A 20,358-nucleotide genomic window follows, 5' to 3' on the forward strand; every position below is an offset into this window, starting at 1 on the left:
CTACAGAACCTTAACTAAATATGACATCAAAATTGATCGATTTATAAGTTTTTATAATTATAATTTTATAATTATTTGTTATTTTATTTTTTATAGATCAATTTTTTTTACATAGTATATCCTGTATCACTTTGCTAAGTTACTATTTTATATTGGAGGTTCAGAGCACCGGAAAAATACAAAAAGCTTTGGAATGAATGTGCTAAAGAGTAAAAACAAATAACGGAAATAAAATTGGTCCTAAGTAAAAAGATTTTGTAAAAATGCATAAACTTAAGACTATATATTTCTGTGTTTTTAATATGGTTTTCAAAAAAATCATTTGATCTAGGTGATTTGAAATTTTGTGGTATTACTTTTGAAATTGATATTATATTTTGAAACCTAGACTTCTTCATACTCTAATACTTAAAATACGTATAGTATGTAAAGTTGTTAGTTAATTTAAGTACTTTTTGTTTTATGATATGAATAGTTATAAAAAATGTGATTCTTGATAATCTTTTTTCTTTATTTGTATTAACAATCAAATTAGTATCAAATTAGTACGGTGTTTCTTTAAGTTATAATATTAATTAACATACTGAATGATTGTTATACCCTATGATTCTAATTTAATAATAACAATAAAGTCTTGTTCCATTAGGTGAAATAGACTAATTTTACTTTTAATAATGATAATTTTTTTGTTATTTGAATATTAGAGGTAATGACCAAATCAGTACTTGAAAGATTCAAACGCTGACATTTTGGTACCTCACTATTGTTATTGACAAAATGGTCCTTAAAAAAATTTAAAATTTGACAAGCGTGCCCCCAAGCTCGCCAGAGCAAATTTCCGGCAAACACAATGCTGATGTGGCCACCGTGTTTTGATGACTTGACAAACCACCCCCAAAGTTCCCTCCCCAACGCACACTCCCTACCTTTCCCTCTCCCTCCCTGTTGCAACCTCCATCCTCAACGCACACTTCTCTCTCATTGTAGTCCCCACCGTATCACAACCCCCTCCCCAACGTATACTTTCCCTTTCTCCCTCAACACCAACATTCACAGCAACAACAACTTTAATATCAACAGTAAAAACAACCTCCACCAATCTCCCTCTCCAACGCACACTACCCCTCCCTCCCTCAACCCCACCACTCGCAGTAACAATAGCCTTAATATCAACAGCAACAATAATCTCCACCACTCCCCATTTCCCAATGCACACTCCCCTCTTCCTCCCTCAACACCACCATTCACAGCAACAACAACCTCAACATCAACAGAGTTGGCCTAAATCATGAATTGTCCCAATTTTTTAGGTTAAATTATCATTCAAAAAAATTAATAACAATAAAACTCAGAGAAAACAAACAAATTCATATACAATAATCAAAATAAAATAAAATAAAACTTAATACAACACCATGAAAGCAAGAATAGAAGAACACCAGACACAAAGGGGGCACGACACGATGGAGCCAAGATAGAACCCAGACAGAGGAGGCATGGCAGCGACTGGGGGCTAGTAGCATTGAAGGCGACAGCGGTGAAGACGCACAGACTACGCAATGCCATGAAGGAGATAGATGACACTGGCGAACATAGAAGTCCCGACAACGAGATGGCGACAGTGTGGTATCGATAACATTGGCTCTGTAAGACTGAGAAGGTTGAGGGTGAGTTAAGAGTGTGAGACACTGTGTTGGGAAGGGAATTAAAATGTAGTGGTCATGTCAGCACTGTACTTGTCAGAGATGTGCTCCGACAAACTCGTGGATACGCTTGTCAAATTTTAAAATATTTTAAGAATCATTTTGTCAATAACAATAGTGAAGTACCAAAATGTCAGCATTTGAATCTTTCAAGTACTGATTTGGTCATTACCTCTTGAATATTAATATAACATGTACTTTTATACAAGATGTTTTGACTATATTCTGATATATTTATTTGAAAATTTTGAGAAAACATTTATCTCATGCAACTGCCCGGGTGCTCGTGCTAGTATTTCAATAAACCCGTGTTGAAAGATACTTCCATCCCTCTCATATGCAGCGAAGATTAAGTGCATAAACACAAAAAACTGGAGTGAGAGACTCATGAATTCGTAAAGCCGTTTCACTTTTACCATTTAGAATTTTTCATGAAAGAAATGTTAATTTCCTTATCTGATTACGGTATCATCAAACAAAAAAAAATTATGAATACTTCATTTTCTTTAATTTCATCCTAGACAGCAACTTCTCTTCAACTAATCAAACGGAAGCATGAGAAACACACTCATTTCAATCACCAATTTTAACAATTCCCCTAACTACAAAACAACAAAAATCCTTACTCCTCTAACAATTTCCACCAACTCTGATTTCCTAATTTCTCTTTCTAGCAGAGCAGTTTCAGAATCGGCTATTTTTCTCAAGCGCTAGTACTGATGTTAGATGCTATATAAATTGCAAATGATATCTACAAATTGCAAATGATATCTACAAATCTCCAAATTTTCAACTACAGCCAGAGTCTACTTACTTTCCTTTTGTTGCCCTTCTTTTGATTTTGGCAGTTTTCCCAGACTTATGAGCATATTTCTTGCCTTTCTTGACAACTCTCTGTGCCAATGCCTTAAGTGTCGTCGTAACATCCAAAGGAACAAGTACCCCTTCCAGCTCATGCCAATCAAGATCTTCCGAGTCACCATCTTCGTAGAGAACCCTGTACCACCCAGTTTGTTTGTCAAACTCCATTACCGTACCTGAGTAGTACCTTCCCATGAACCACTTTCGAACCTCCCTCCCTTCAAACCATTCACCCAAATCCAAAGGGGTGTATTCTTTTTCAACGGTGCCGCCTGAAGCATTATGCACAGAATCAGTTTTCTCACTGGGGGTTATTTCAGGCACACCATTGATTACGATAGCAGGCTCTCCTGGTATCTCAAATACCCCTGCCGCTGAAACATTTGATCCTTGCTCATTCCCTTTCTCTTCCATTCTGCAAGGAGAAAAAAAAAATCAAATATGAATATGATATATAATCATCATGATAATGATGATAGTGTTAAGCTAAGAGCCTAAGACTCTACTTCGCAAATGAACATTTTACATTCTAAATAAATAGATAATAAAGAAAAACAAGATTCCTGCAAACCTGCAACCAAGGAAATGATATCATAGAATCAAAAGCTTTAAAACCGCATTGACTTTATCTTCACAACAGCCTGCACATACATCTAAGAAATTTTTTTTCAGATAAGAATCACTTAATTAACAATATAACTCTTAAAATTCTCAATCTAATTAGTAATTATAGACTCGGTGGTTAATAAAACACTAAGAACAAACAATTGCAACAACTTCATCACAACAAAGGCTAAGCAACAACAAAGGAATTGCAGAAAATATAACAGGAAAAAAATAGTTCAAGAACGATTAAATACTTACTATCGGTGTTCAGTATTGGGATTGGAAGAGAAGAAAAAACATAATTATCAGAACCGAACCGGTAATCAACCTGGTCATATGACCGGGTCACTGGTTCAACCGGTAGGTTACTGATTCACCCGGTTAATCCGGTCATAACTAAAAAAAATAAAATTAAAATAATGTCTTAAAAGTTAAAATATAAATCTTTACAAACATTAAAAATTCAATATTAATTTTTAAACATAACTAATGATCTAAAAAAAGATAATATATTAGTCTCTAGTACAAAATACTTTTTTAATTTAAATCAACAAAGACAAGTGAAAAATAATACAATCGGTAAATCCACAATTTGTTTACAATGACCCCAAGCAGGATCAGTCTTCCCTCTATTATATAAACTCTATGATATTTACAAATACTAAAAATAAGAAAGGGCTAAGTGTCCATGCCACCAACCAACTCCTGAAAGAAAAACAAGAGCTTCTCCGGCAAACCAGAAGTTACCCATCAAGTCGAGCAATGATCCATTGGAGAAGCAAGCTTCTCTTTGTCACCCCATTTCCCTGGGGACCAAGAACAAGCTCCAAAGAAGACTGAAGAGGAAGGACTCTTGCAATCTCAGGTACAATGGCTAGTTGGAAAGCCTTTCCATTCAAGCAAAAGAAACACAGCAACACAGCAACAACTAATGATAATCAACAACCACCAAAGTTTACTAATGATAATCAACAACAAATTTACCTATTCAACCGAAGTTCACTAAAATTTTCTCAGGTTCAACAACTCTAAAAAACCATACAACAGCAGCAACTGCCAGATTCAACAATAATTCTAACTAAAATTTACATCAAACCAGAGAAAGAACAGAAAGAACAGCAACAACAACTCTAAAAAACCAACATTCAACAAATAGAAAGAACAGCAACAACTCTAAAATTTGCTCAGGTTCACCAAAATTAGCATCGAATCAGAGAATGAACAGCAAACAACAACTCTAAAATTTGCTCAGATTCACCAAAATTTGCATCGAATCAGAGAAAGAACAGCAACAACAACTCTAAAAAAACCAACATTCAACAAACAGAAAGAACAGCAACAACTCTAAAATTTGCTCAGATTCACCAAAATTTGCATCGAATCAGAGAAAGAACAGAAACAACAACTCTAAAAAACCAACATTCAACAAACAGATAGAACAGCAACAACTCTAAAATTTGCTCAGATTCACCAAAATTAGCATCGAATCAGAGAAAGAACAACAACAACAACTCTAAAATTTGCTCAGGTTCACCAAAATTAGCATCGAACCAGAGAAATGACAGCAACAACCACCAGGTTCACCGAAATCAACATTGAACTAGAGAAAGAACAGGGTCGAAAACTGGAGGTCACCTGGTTGAGAAGACGACGACGACCACCACCACCCGAGGGAGCAGATGCTGCTTCACTGGTTCTGACGAAGCGAACGCAGGGTCACGGACTCACAGTGAGAGACCGAGAGAGCGACGAGGTGAGAGACCCAGAGACAGAGAGTGACGAACTGACGACGCCGAAGGAGTGACGAACTTACGACGAGGGGAGAGACGAAGTGAGGGCGAGGGGCTGCCCACTGCCGGCGCCGATCTCCAGAGAGCAGAGACAGAGAGACGAGGGCAGGAGGTTCAGAGACGAGGCTTAGGGAGTTAGGGTTATTCAAGGAGGGGGTGGGGGTGGGACTGAGACGACGCCGTTTCAGAAGATAGAACCATCATCTCACTCATATCGAATGCCTCTCAAGTCTCAAGGCTAGCAATCGGAGAAAGATTGCCAAGCTTTTTTTGTTTTGGTCACTAATTGCGAGGCTTCAAACGGCGTGGTGGTTTTTTCCAGTCATGGGGCAGAGTGGTGTTTGTTTCCATTTTTAGGCCTGGGTTGAGGCCCTTTTGCCTTGAGCAAAAAAGAAACTTGAAAACTCATCCAACTTTGTATGTTATCTTTTTGTGACGTTGCTAATCGAAAATAGTTAGATAATTTATTATATTTGTTTAAATTATTATTTAATAATTTTTAATTTTTAATTTTATTATTATTATTATTATTATTATTATTATTATTATTATTATTATTATTATTTTCGAACATTCCATGTCCTTATAAACAGAGTAAACCATAAAAAAATAGAGTTTGAATATCTATAAGGTTCTTGAATCAAATTTTAATATTTTCAATGTATCAATTAAACTTATTGGCTCATTGCATGAGGTTATTATTGGTAATTTAAATCAGTACTTAAAAAGGTTATCAAAATTATGAGAACTGTTATAATGTAATATTTGAAACATTATTATTTGGATAGGAGTATAATTCAATAAACATTTTCTATAGGACCAATATATATGTATTATTATTTTTCTTAATTCTACATCAACAACAAGTGTAATTACCTGTGTCATGCACGTGATAAGATTGAAATTATAATTTTAAATTATTTTTAAAATTAATTTAAATTATAATAATTTTATTAATAAAAAATTATTATGTTATGCATTGTTTGTTTTTTTTAAATTTAGTATTAATTGGATTAACTCTAAAATAGTTATTAATCGATTTTAATAATCTACTTTCTTCAATAAATAAGACATATATACTGAATGTGATCATAAATAATATAGTAATAGTTAAATTTATCCACAAACATATTGGCTATTATCACACTCCAAAACAAATTAAATGTAAAGGCTATTAGCACGCACTTATAAATCTATAAAATCGCACTGTCTTTAATTCGTGCAAGGGTTTATTTATCAAATAAACTTAAAATATAAACAAAAATATTTATAAAATGGATCTAGCATCACTTGAAAAAATCATGGAAAATAATCAACTTACCTTATCATCCATAAGAACCATTTATATGTAAGTCGTGTTGTTCTTGTCAAATTTGGATAAGACTTTTCATAACTTTATCATTCTTGCATTTATTATTAATATTTTTAATTAAATAAAAATTTTCAAATCTCATAAAGTGAATTTTTTTTTCTTGTGGCTGTTTTTTTTATTCATTTGGTATTAATTCTCTATGTTTCAACTGCTACAATTAAGAAATCCTTTTCAATTATGAATATTATGAAAAATAACTTAGAAACAAAATAAAAGATGAATTTCTTGCTAATTGTCTTTTAATTATATTGTAAAGAAAATTATTGAAAAATTTGACACAAATTCTATTATCGGTAAATTTTATGATACGAAGAATCAATCACTTCGTTAGTAAAAAGTATACACATATTTTTTTACTTTAAAATATATTCTCTATCCGTATATTTTTGTAATATATTTTATATTATATAACTTTTTTTACATAATTTTTAATATTATATGTATTATTGGCCCCCCATAATATCATTTCTGGATCCGTCCCTGACCATAGGTAATACTGTTGATAGAATCGTAGTTAGTATCCTTTAGATGTGAATAAATAATAAACAGAAGAAGTTCTATGTCTGAGGTACGAATTTTCTAGATGATAAATAATTGTAACAATTCACTATTAATCCTTATATATATATATACACACACTAATTATACACGATAATAGTTAACAAATATTTTCAATGGAGATACTTACTCAATACATATGTTATCGACATTAATTATATGCCAATATTTTTAGGAAAGAGCTAAAAGAGGAGATATATAAATATATATAATATTATTGCTATATAGGAAGCATACATAAATTGCTACATTTTTTTATTATGTTATATAACTTAAAATTATACTATCATGTTATTATTAATCCTAGATACTTGCTATAATTATATCAAATTTAATTATGAATCTAAATAAATAAAATAGATAACATTCAATATTATTTTTTTTTACATTCAATATTACTGTAAATATAAAAAGTAAAATAATTAATAAAAAAATATGAGCAGAAAATAAAACATATTAATTAAAATTCAATTTGTTATCTAATTAATCTTGTGTCCATACGATATAACTTTACAAAATTGTTATGAATCACAACTTTTTTTATTCTAAAAAAAGAAAAACACTATATGTAGCCTTTAGTAGTACAAAAAATAATTATAAAAATTAATTATTGATATTGATATTAATCATAATTGATTATTAATACTCTAATTTTTTAAAATATATTTTACCTTTTTAAAATATAATGCATGTACCGTGTAGACTTTATTATTATTATTATTATTATTATTATTATTATTATTATTATCCACTAATTGATATCAAATTAAATGGGTCACTATTAATGTGTGTGCATCAATTATCTCCTAATAAAATTATTGCACTTGAATGAGAATTAGAACTATATCAATTGATATAATTAGAATGATTAAAAATATTGATGATTTATAAGTAGTTTAATAACGCATTAAATATTAATTTGATATAATTATAATGAAGATATTTTCTTAAATTAATATAATCATGCATTATTCATGAGCTAATTGTAATATAATTAAAATAAATTTATTTGAGGAAAAAAATTCATGTATAATTTTCAGAAATTATAATAATTTTTTTATTTATATATACGTATATATTAATTTTGTTAAATAATTATATACATATACATAAATAAAAAATATATGAATTATATTTTGTTAAACTCCATGTTACCAGCTATTAAAAATATTTAAATTACATGTATAAATTTTTTTGTTATAATTATTTTGTTTTATATATATGATTATTTTTTATTTTACAATCATGAAATAATATTTTTTATAATATTATTCCTATATATGAAGCAGCTTTATATTACTATAATTATATCAAATTTAATTATGACTGTAAATAAATAAAATAGGAAACAATCAAAACTAATTTTTTTATAGTCAAAATTTATTGTAAATATAAAAAATAAAATCACTAATGATTAAAAATTTGAGTAGAAAATAAAAATCCATAAGCTAAATTCAATTTGTTAACTAATTAATTTTATATCCATATAATAATATTATTATTATATATTGATTAAAAATGTGAATACATACTAATAAAATTATTACATACAATTGAGAATAAGAACTATATCAATTATATTAATTATATAAATTCAAAATTATTATTATTATTATTATTATTGAGTAATGATGATAATTCATGTGATAATGAATATTACCTATAAAATATCTAAAATTAAATAATATTCAAGTATAATTATGTGACAATTATAATTCAAAAATTACTGTATATGAAGTCACGTGAATTATTATTATAATTGATATAATAATTACTATAATTACTACATATTCTCAATCTTATCGGTTGTATCAATTTAACTATATCAATTATATTCAAATTAGTAAGTCAATTATTTTAATGAAAATTCTTGCTATAATTAGGTTATACTTATGAGATTATCTTGTGTTAATCGTTATAATTAATTTAATAAAGATATTTATTAAGTATATATGTTATCTATATTAATTATATGCCAATATTTGTAAGAATGAGTTTAAAAAAGTGATATATAAATATATATAATATTATTGTTATATAAAAAATAGATTTAAATAATATATTAAATATTAATTTGATATAATTATAATAAAAATATTTTTCTAAAATAATATAATCATACATTATTCATGAGATAATTATAATGCAATTAAATGTATAATATTATTCTATATTATTTATTTACCGTCATGATTTGATTTGATTGTTTTCTAGTTTATTTACTTACATAAATGATTAAAATATATAACATAACTATCGTAATTATTATAATTTTATAATATAATTATAATTAACATATTTTATCATAATTAAATATTGATTTGATATAATTATAATGAAAAAAGTTTCCTAAAATAATATAATCATACATTAATTATGAGCTAATTATAATACAATTAAAGATATTATGATATCATAATGTCTACTTACTATATTAATATAATATCAAAAGATACATGTTTCATTATTTTTTATAGATAAAATCGGTTTTTATTGGCAACTAAATTGTGTTTAGGTCAACGAAAACTATATGTTTAGGTAGAGATTTTTTGTCAAATATAATGAAAATACAAATAAAGAAATAAAGGGTAAAAATAAACTTAAATAATATATCTGACACCACTTCATTTTATTAATTATTAAATTATTTAAAAATAGTACATCCACGAAAAATACTCATAATATATAAATTGAGGTAATAATTTAAAATTTTCTAATTATAATTTAATCAAATACTAATATTAAAACCAAATTACTTAAATAATATTGAATATATTCTAGTTCTTAGTCACGTATAATATAAAGTCATTCTCGTAACGATAACCAACTGAAATAACATCGTAAATATCAACATTTAGAATTCTTGCAAATTCAAACCATCCTCTTGTTAAATAAGTTTCATCATCCGCTATCCATGTAATGCGGCAAGGTATAGAATTGCTACACCGAAAAACCAAACTAACCCTTGTTCCTCTCAATGGCATTGCATGCATGCAAAAGAAAGCCGGTAATTTCTGAAAAAATCACAATATGTTATAAAATTATTCTAATAATGAACAACTTAAAATAAGAAAATTTAAATATATTACCAATCGTTGAAATTGCATATCCGAGTTTGTCACGAATTTAGCAAAACTGAACTTAAACTCAGAGAATTCAATCTCATTATGTGCTCCACTTTGAAGATTTTCGGGCAGACATAAAAAACATGGAGGGGATGGAACTTGAACTTGCCCTATAAAATTCCGTGGATGCAATTCTTCAATCAAAAATCGAACTCCTCCCAAGAAAGCTAACTTTAACCACATTCCATTAGGTTGGTCATAATAGGTGAGTAGATCCAACCATCCTTCGATAAAGTAGAGATTATTGCCCCTTCTTTGAACGCTTACATCCATGTAGTTGGAACCTGAATCAGTGAAGACAACTCGATGAGGTATTTCATGGATGTGATGTATTGTAAACGATTGTGATAAAAGACAATCGAACTGGAACATTAGACGATAAGAATAACTTAAAGTAATAACAATTAATAAATTATTAAAAGAATAATATAATAGGATGAGTATATGAAAAATATTATAAAAAATTATAAATTGTACTTTAAAAGGATCAACTTCAATAAAAAATGAAAAATACATTCTTATTCTATGAAGTAGTAAAAAAATACTAAATATAAAATTATGAGCTGACTCTTAAATTTAGATTCATGTACCACAGAAAACACTATTTATAGACCTTAGTAAAACAAAAATAAATATGTAAATTACTTATTATTAAGGCAATTTTTTATTATGTACAGTAATTACGCATTATATTTGATAAGTAGTTTAATAGTGCTTTAAATATTGATTTGATATAATTATAATGAAGATATGTTTCTAAATTAGTATAATTATATATTATTTATTAAATATTAATTATAATATAATAATATAATTATAATAAAGGTATTTTTTATAAAATAATTTAGAATAAATAAAAAATTTCATTCGTTTTGGAGGGAAAACGGACTCACGAGAGATCGACACATCACTCTTATTAACTGGAAGAAAATCCAGTTTTAGTATATTAAGTAGATTGACTTGGACAACTATGGTTAGTTTCTTAACAATATATCTTCTAAACCAAATCTATTTATTATTAAGAATTTATTTACATCAAATTTAAAACTCAAATCAAAGATGCTTAATAGCAATTAAGTAGAAAAATGATTGTGAAGAATATAATATATTTTATTCTATTTTATTGTTATTATAAACTAATTTTATTGTATAAATTAATTTTGTTATTCTTCTTTTAACAGAATAATCATTTTTATTCGGATGGATCCCTTTTTTTTATCGAAATTGATTGGAAAAAGTTAATATTCATGATTAATCCGCAATCTGTTGATCAAAATGATTCAATATACATTGCGTATAATGTTTATAAAGTTTTTATGCATAAATCTATTATCAAATTGATTGAATTTTTCGAAGATTATGTTACTACGGTTAGTATAGTTTTTCTTATTGCTTTTCATCTTTTTTTTTTACAACTGTTTATTGATATTTTTTTAGTAATATAATAAACAATGATGTGATGTATTATTTCTAATAAAACATATACAATTAAAATGCTGTTATTTCGTCTTCAAATGTGGTTTCTATTACGAATCTTATTTCAACTTTTTCTGATTTAATATTGTCTAATATAAGTTTTCATCTTTATTCTTTCTTGATATTTCATATTTTGTAGAAACAATTCTTTATTCTTTAAGGATTTATTTTTTTAAAAAAATTAGGTGAATTTGACTAATGCCCTTTTTTTGTTTTGTTTAGTAATATGTCTGTGTTCGTATTTTCAATAAAATTATTTACAATAAGAGATTGACAATTCTATACTATTGTTTATCAAAATCAATCAAACAAAAATTTAAAAATGTTTTTCTTATTAAGGTTCTGAAAACTGAATTGGTCATTGAATCATTCTAGTTATTAGTTTATTGATTTAGTGGTTCAACCAGTTCAACTGTGATTCAATCGAAAAAATTATTTTATATTAAAATAATAAATAAATCATAATAAATACTCTAAAATATAATTATAATCTAATATAAATTTTAAAATATCTTCTAAATTTAAAACACTCTATGAAATATCATCAACCAAAGTCTTAAGATTTTTAGATAAAGTACAAACTTAAATCCAAATATAAAATGTCAACATAAAAATGTCATCAATCATCAAAATTCACAAAACTTTACTGCAAATTCGTTACGTTGGAATCATCTTTATTTTCGTTTCCATCCTCTTAATAATTAAAAAATAACAAAAATGAAATAATTTAATTTTTAGATCATATTTATCATATTTTATTTACATTAATATTTTAAATATAGAAGACATAAAAGTAAAAAAGAAGCTAAACTAAATAGATATTATAAAAAATATTTTATATTAATTAAATAATAATAATAATAATATTAATTATACTAAAATTATGGAAAACCTGTAACTAACATAAAGGTAGAAAATTACTTATTTTAAAATTTTTAAACATATATTAAATACTTATAAGGAGGAATTGAAAATTTATTGGGCCCAAAGCCTATGTCTCTAAAGTCTAAACTTAATTGTCATTTATTCTGGTGTAATAGTGTTCGTATGAACTATGAAGCCAGCCACAAATTAAAACAAACACAGAAAAAGGGGGAGAATATCTTTCTTTTGATAAAAATTAAAAAGAATGAGGATATTAAATTTTCTTCAAAACAAATACATTTCATTTCTCTTTTCTCATTCGCCGCCACCCTTTGTTTCAAATCGTTGTTGTGTCGCGTTGTTTCAGATTTGTCGCACATCTCCACGTCTTTTTAGATTCTTTTTTCCTCCTTATTTTTTACTTTTCTCTTTCTCTTTTCACTACGTTTATGTTTTATGTTTTATTATACATTCTTTTTTTTCTATTTATCAAATTTTTGTTAGATTTGAGATAGTAATAGTGAGAAGAGGATTTCGTTTCTTTTTCGTTAATTTCTGTCTTTTTTTTTTGAAGAACTTCAAACGATGTCGTTTAGAGCAAGAGGTTTTTCTTTTTTAAAAAAAATCGGACGGTTACTAGTTTGGTCTAATCTACTGATTTTTGACCAATTTAACAGTTTGACGATGGTTTTTCAAACAGTAGATTTGTTTTGTAAATCGAACCGCATAAATTAATGGTTTTTGATTTAACTGATTCGACTGGTCGATTCGATCTAGCTTTCAGAACATTGCTTTTTATAGATGTATAAAAGCAACTCAAAATAATAATGATAAGGCAGTCATACCTACCAATAGTTTAGGATCAAATTAAACAATTATTAATGTCACCTGTTTTGAAGCTTCAATTACAATATATTATTTATTGCTAAGGTATTACCTGTTGAATTCCTATATATATTATGTTGTTTCCTTTTCTTTGATTAATTCCTATATTAGTAATGTCAGTCGTAGCTTTATTTTTACTTCTTCAATTTTCTATATTTAATGTCTTCCTACTTTCTCTTTTAGTTTTAAATTAAAAAAAAGGTAAAATATAATTTTTGTCTCTGAAATTTGACAAAAGTTTTAAAAATATTCCTAAATTTTATTTTGTTTCAATTTTGTCTCAGAAATTTTTTATTTGCATCAAATATATCTCTGTCGGCTAATTTTTAAAAAAATTTAAGACCGATTCAACAACAATTTCTTAAGAACAACCCCTCAATACAAGCAAATCAAGCATAATTTTAATGCATTATTGTTAGATTGGTCTTAAATTTTTTGAAAATTTAGCCGTCGAGGGTAACTCTGCCTATGTTACACTTGCGGTACATAGCCGGTCCCAAACTCGGATAAAGGAGGAGGGTTGTGTTAGGTCTTCGACAACCAACATAAAAATATAGTCAAACCCCCATGACATGAATCAAAGATATTATTCGCTAAAGCTAAGTCGTTGCCCGGAAGCAACGCGTTGTATGGCTCGAGTACGGTGTCAAATGAGCAAGAGCCGCTGCATCGGTGCCTGAATGTAGTGTTAAATGAGCAAGGGTTCTCGCGTTTTCATAAACGGACGAGGGTAAATAAGCTAGTTCACAAAGGAAAAGGTAAAGGTCGAAGCGACAGAAGGTTGAGATTTGGGACATGGAACATAGGCACTCTAACAGAAAAATCCATGAAGGTGGTGGACACCATGACAAGGAGGAATATTAACATTATGTGCCTACAAGAAACAAAATGGGTTGGTGCGAAGGCTAGGGAGTTGGATACTTCTGGTTTCAAACTTTGGTATACAAGAAAGGTGAAGAATAGGAATGTGGTTGGAATAATTGTGGATAAGCAGTGGAAGAAGGACGTAGTGGATGTTAAGAGGGTGGGAGATCGGATCATCTTTATCAAACTTGTGGCGGAGGGAGGTGCTTTCCATGTGATTAGTGCCTATTGGTGCACGAATTTATGATTCGCACAACTAACCAGCAAGTGCACTGGGTCGTCCAAGTAATACCTTACGTGAGTAAGGGTCGATCCCACGGAGATTATTGGCTTGAAGCAATCAATATTTATTTTATTAATCTTAGTTAGGATGTCAACAAGGTTATTTGGATTTAATTGTAGGAAGTCAAAGTGTTTAAAATTGTAAGTTAGAATTATTAGATTTGATTATAAAAATAAAAGAGAATAACAGTGTTACTTGTTGTGCAGTAATGAGAAATATGTTGGAGTTTTGGAGATGCTTTGTCCTTTGACTTCAACTCTTCCTTGAAATCCTTCAATACACGCAAGGCTCCTTCCATGGCAAGCTCTATGTAGGGTGTCACCGTTGTCAATGGCTACTTCCCATCCTCTCAGTGAAAACGTTCCTATGCTCTGTCACAGCATGGCTAATCATCTGTCGGTTCTCAATCGGGTTGGAATAGAATCCATTGATTCTTTTGCGTCTGTCACTAACGCCCAACCCTCAGGAGTTTGAAGCACGTCACAGTCATTCAATCCCAGAGTCCTACTCGGAATACCACAGACAAGGTTTAGACTTTCCGGATTCTCATGAATGCTGCCATCAATCCGGCTTATACCACGAAGATTCTGATTAAGGAATCTAAGAGATATTCATTCAATCTGATGTAGAACAGAGGTGGTTGTCAGACACACGTTCATGGATTGAGGAAGGTGATGAGTGTCACGGATCATCACCTTCTTCACAATTAAGCACGAATAAACATCTTAGATAAGAACACGCGTGTTTGAATGGAAAACAAAGGAATTGTATTAAATCATCGAGACGCTGCAGAGCTCCTCACCCCCAACAATGGAGTTTAGAGACTCATGCCGTCAAAAGTATGTAATTCAGATCTGAAAAATGTCATGAGGTACAGAATAATTCTCTAAAAGTTGTTTAAATAGTAAACTAGTAACCTAGGTTTACAGAATATGAATAAACTAAGATAATTGGTGCAGAAATCCACTTCTGGGGCCCACTTGGTGTGTGCTGGGGCTGAGACTAAAGCTATCCACGAGTAGAGGCCTTTCTTGGTGTTAAACTCCAGGTTATGACGTGTTTTGGGCGTTCAACTCCGGATCATGACGTTTTTCTGGCGTTTAACTCCAGACAGCAGCATGTACTTGGCGTTCAACGCCAAGTTACGTCGTCAATCTTCGTGCAAAGTATGGACTATTATATATTGCTGGAAAGCCCTGGATGTCTACTTTCCAACGCCGTTGAGAGCGCGCCAATTGGACTCCTGTAGCTCCAGAAAATCCATTTCGAGTGCAAGGAGGTCAGGATCCAACAGCATCAGCAGTCCTTTTTCAGCCTAAGTCAGATTTCTGCTCAGCTTCCTCAATTTCAGCCAGAAAATACCTGAAATCACAGAAAAATACACACACTCATAGTAAAGTCCAGAAATATGATTTTTGCTTAAAAACTAATAAAATTCTATTAAAAACTAATTAAAACATACTAAAATCTACATGAAATTACCCCCAAAAAGCGTATAAAATATCCGCTCATCACCTATGCACCGCAAGTGGGTTCAGACGAACAACACAAGATAAGGTTTTGGAAGGATCTAGAGAGTTTGGTTCAAGATATACCTTTGGGAGATAAGATTTTCTTAGGAGGATATTTAAATGGCCATGTTGGGAGAGAAATGACTGGATATGGGAGTATTCACGGAGGCCATGGTTTCTGGGTGATAAATGTCGAGGGTAAAACTATTTTGGACTTTTTCTCAACCTTTGATCTTCTCATCGCAAATACATGTTTTAAAAAGAGAGACGAACATCTTATAACCTATAAGAGTGGCATGACAAGCTCTCAAATTGACTTCTTGTTGAGGAGAGTCGACCAGAAATTTTGCATTAATTGTAAAATTATCCCAGGAGAGAGTTTGACAACACAACATAGGCTCGTCATGGATTTTCGTGTTGAGAAAAAGTTGAGAAAAAGACATCATACGAAGAACCCAAGGACGAGGTGGTGGCAGATGAAAGGTAAGGAACAAAGAAGCTTCCTAAGACGGGTAGAAGAAGAGGCAAAGTGGGATTGGAATGGAAGCACGGAAGAGATGTGGAGGGAGATGGCAGAAGCTATTAGAAGAACAGCAAAAGAAAGCTTTGGTGAATCTAAAGGAATAGGACCAAGAGACAAAGAGTCCTGGTGGTGGAATGCGAGTATACAAGATAAGATAAAGATAAAAAGGGAGTGCTTCAAAGAGTGTTCTTTATGCCGCAACGCAGATAACTGGGAAAAATATAAGGCGGCTAAGAAAGAGACAAAAGTGGCTGTAAGTGAAGCAAGAACAAGAGCATATGAGGGTCTCTACCAGTCTTTGGGCATGAAAAAGGAGAAAAATGTATATATAGATTTGCAAAGAGCCGTGAAAGAAGAACGAGAGATTTGGATCAGGTTAAGTGCATAAAGTATAAGGATGGAGAGGTGTTGGCTCAAGAGGAGAAGATTAATGAAAGGTAGAAGAGCTACTTCTACGAGTTATTTAATGAGGGATAGAAGACTCTTCCGAGCCTTGGTCGGTTATGCACAAAGGAAGAAGATCAAAACTTTGACTACTATCGAAGAATCCGAGACTTCGAGGTAAAAGAGGCTCTAAAACAGATAAAAAATGGCAGGTCAGTAGGACCTGAGGTTTGGAAGGGTCTTGGAGAAAAAAGCATCAACTGCTTAACCAAGCTTTTTAATGAGATTTTAAGGTCAAAGAAGATGCCTGATGAGTGGAGAAAGAGCACCTTGGTACCTATCTACAAAAATAAGGGGATATACAAAGTTGTGGAAACTATAGAGGGATCAAACTCACGAGTCATACCATGAACTTATGGGAAAGGGTGATAGAACGGAGGTTGAGAAAAGAGACACAGGTAACATAGAACCAATTTGGATTTATGCCAGGCAGATCTACCACTGAAGCGATATACCTATTAAGAAGGATGATGGAGAGGTATCGTAGTAATAAAAGGAATCTACATATGGTGTTTATTGATTTGGAAAAAGCGTATGATAGAGTGTAACACCCCAATTAGCCTAAGCTTTACCTCGCGTCGTAAAGAAAAGATTAATCAAGGATTACGATAGTTCTAAGCTCATACATATGATATATAGAAGGAATAATATTATCTAGAATCCTGATAAAGGATATAACTCAAAAGCAGGATTTAAAAGCGCAAAACGAACTAACGAAGCATCTAATATAAAGCACAAGAACAGATGTGATATAAACAAGGATAATAGTATAATAGCGTAATGTCATAAGAAACTAGCCACGGTTCGCGGAGTTTAAGCCGGCTAGCCAAATATACCGACAAAAGGAAACTGAAGTTTAAACTGGCTTATACAAGTTTTTGTTCTCTCTCAAATACAAGCCTCTGGGCCCAATATAAAAATACTAAAGTGAGAGACATATGCAAATAAACAAAAGAGACTCAAAGGAAGTATCCGGATCCTCCGCTCCTGTCACCAACCAGACAACTCACCTAGGTGGGTTGCGACCTGCATCTGAAAAACACAACAGAAATATGGTATGAGAACCGGAGGTTCTCAGTATGGTAACAGTGCCCAGTGATGTAGGATATAAGACCCTGGGACGCCAAAGGCAATCCTAGACTCCATATTCATCACAAAATTCAAACATAAAGCATTCTAAACCAAATAAGCATAATATGTAAAACCTTAACAAAACTTAAACCATTACACCATAAAGGGTAATCTATCTTAAGAGATTTCTAATCTAATCAAACACCGCTGTCCCACAGCCTTCACCAACCAATCCTCCATGCGATCACATTGCTACCGCCTTCCGAATCTCCTCAATCCCAGTAGAAAACACAAATATATAAAATACAAGTAAAACACAGATAGAAGCATATATATCAATTAATTCAAATAGCAATTAGACATGTTATACAGATAGAAAAACAATATCAAGTCGGCAAAGCATACAAACAGATAGAAAATGCACATGATGAATGCCTGCTTTACTGGCTACGATATCACATTGTCGGTTCAACTACCAACCCGACACATCTCCATGGAGATGTTGCCCTTCGGATTCATGGTGTGGGAACCCGCAAGATATAGTACTCGAATCATTATCCAGGGTTTTGCGCATGTATGCTCTGATGATTCGAAGGGATGCGAGCGGGATCTATTGCCACCGACCTCACATCTAAGCGCAAGCGGGACAAACCACTGCCCTTATGCCGCCGCCGCTACCTCGACAGGCGGGATCCAACTTCGGCCCCTGCTGGGAGCATAGCATCTCATAATCTCAATGAAAAAGTAGTGTAGTGGTTTTCAAAAATATTTTTAGTACAAGATGGATCCATCACTTCATTCATAGTCCTCGACTCTTTTCAATCCACTGCTCATTCACATTTCAGTTCCGAACTTAACAGTTCCTTAAACCTCATCTCATGCATCAACCTTTCACCACATAATATTGGACCACTTTCAGTACGCCAGAAACCTAAGCCTCCGTTTTCTAAATTTTCCAAATAATAGCGGCTAAAACCCTTAAATCTTTTCCCATGTTTGAGTATCCAAAAATATGCCCAAAAATCTTAAAAAGGTGTTATAGAAGCTTACAACCTCGTCGGGAAAATGAAATAGTTGAAAATAAAGCAAAATTTGAGAAACAGGGCGTGTGTGTCCGCACAGGGGTGTGCGTGCGCACGCCCAGGAAAATTTTTAAAAGTGTGCGTACGCACAGGTGTCAAAACTTAAAAGGTCTGTTCACTCGCACAACCTGTGCCAGCGCCCCCAACAGACTGGCCTCTCCAACGTTTGCGTGCGCACAGGTTGTAATTTCTTATTGGTGTGCGCGCGGACAAGCTGTGCCAGCGTCGCAAGCAGATTGCCTACCTCTGCGTATGCGGACACATAGGTCTGTGCGTGCGCACATGTCACAATTTTCGCAGAGTGCGTGCGCACATACCAGAAAACATAAAATTGTGTAACTTTGCAAAAAAATTTCAAATGTTCAACACCAACTTTGAATGATCATAACCAAGGCTGTGAGAACCGGACTGGTCAATAAACCGATAAGGTCACTGGTTTATTGGTTTATTGGTTCGACCAAGGTTCAACTGAGGTTCAACTGGTTTTAATTAAATATAAAAAAATTATTAAAAATTTATATATAATTTTAAACATATATAATTATATCTTCATCCTATAATTTTTTACCAATAGAACTGAGATGTTCTAGGTTTCATGCTTTGTAAAAACCAAAATAAAGAAACTTTTTAGCATAAATCATAATTAACAACCACTCAGACTTAATAAAAAATATCAAATTATTCCAAAATCATTCTAATAAACAACTCATAATAATTATAATCAACAAAAATAAAATAAAAAAACAAAAACAGCAACTCACAATGATTACAATCAACCAAAAAAAATGCAACAGCAAAAAAGTTCTGTCCAGAAATCAGGCTCCAAATTCAACAGAAGAGCAATTCAGAATCTGAGGATCATTATAATCAACTCCAATTTCATAAACATTGGCAACTCAGAATAAAATAACAAATTCACAAAATCAGTAACACAAATATCTGAGGATCAATAACAAATTCTTTCTAGTAAATTTAACAAAATAAGCACAAGTTTCATAAACATTTGCAACTCAGAATAAAATAACAAATTCACAAAATCAGTAACACAATATCTGAGGATCAACAACAAATTATTTCCAGAAAATTTAACAAAATAAGCACAAATTAAGAAAAATCAGTAACTCAGAATGACAAACCCTAAATCAGCAACTCAATTATTAACAGTAAAACCACCAAACAGCGGAGACGAGGAGGAGGAGGCAACACTGACGAACACAGTATTATCAAAATCCAAGCCACAGTGCTTACCGACGGCGAGGAGGAAAGGGAGTGACAGCGACACCGGCGAAGAGAGAGAAAGCACGCTCGAACAGGAGACGACGGCCACAGAGCTTCCACAC

The 20,358-nt window shown here is 31.3% G+C and overlaps 1 protein-coding gene across 4 annotated transcripts; it reads right to left on the bottom strand.

The window, feature by feature from the left end:
- Positions 1–1,160: 1,160 nt before the first annotated feature.
- On the bottom strand, positions 1,161–5,329 carry LOC130932532 (dirigent protein 17-like). 4 transcript variants are annotated; one of them, XM_057861868.1, is made up of 4 exons: positions 4,806–5,329; positions 3,136–3,217; positions 2,518–2,979; positions 1,161–1,281 (listed from the first exon to the last, which is right to left on the bottom strand). In XM_057861868.1, the coding sequence occupies exons 3-4, from the start codon at positions 2,976–2,978 to the stop codon at positions 1,245–1,247; spliced, it is 498 nt and encodes a 165-aa protein (XP_057717851.1). In that variant the 5' UTR covers position 2,979; positions 3,136–3,217; positions 4,806–5,329; the 3' UTR covers positions 1,161–1,244. The 4 variants fall into 4 exon arrangements, with proteins under 4 accessions (XP_057717851.1, XP_057717850.1, XP_057717849.1 ...); XM_057861867.1 differs by lacking the exon at positions 1,161–1,281 and adding an exon at positions 1,354–1,652 and having other exon boundaries at positions 3,136–3,205; XM_057861866.1 differs by lacking the exon at positions 1,161–1,281 and adding an exon at positions 1,354–1,652.
- Between the last annotated feature and the right edge of the window lie 15,029 nt (positions 5,330–20,358).

This window comes from Arachis stenosperma, chromosome 6, assembly GCF_014773155.1.
Source record: "Arachis stenosperma cultivar V10309 chromosome 6, arast.V10309.gnm1.PFL2, whole genome shotgun sequence".
Classification (NCBI taxonomy): domain Eukaryota; kingdom Viridiplantae; phylum Streptophyta; class Magnoliopsida; order Fabales; family Fabaceae; genus Arachis; species Arachis stenosperma.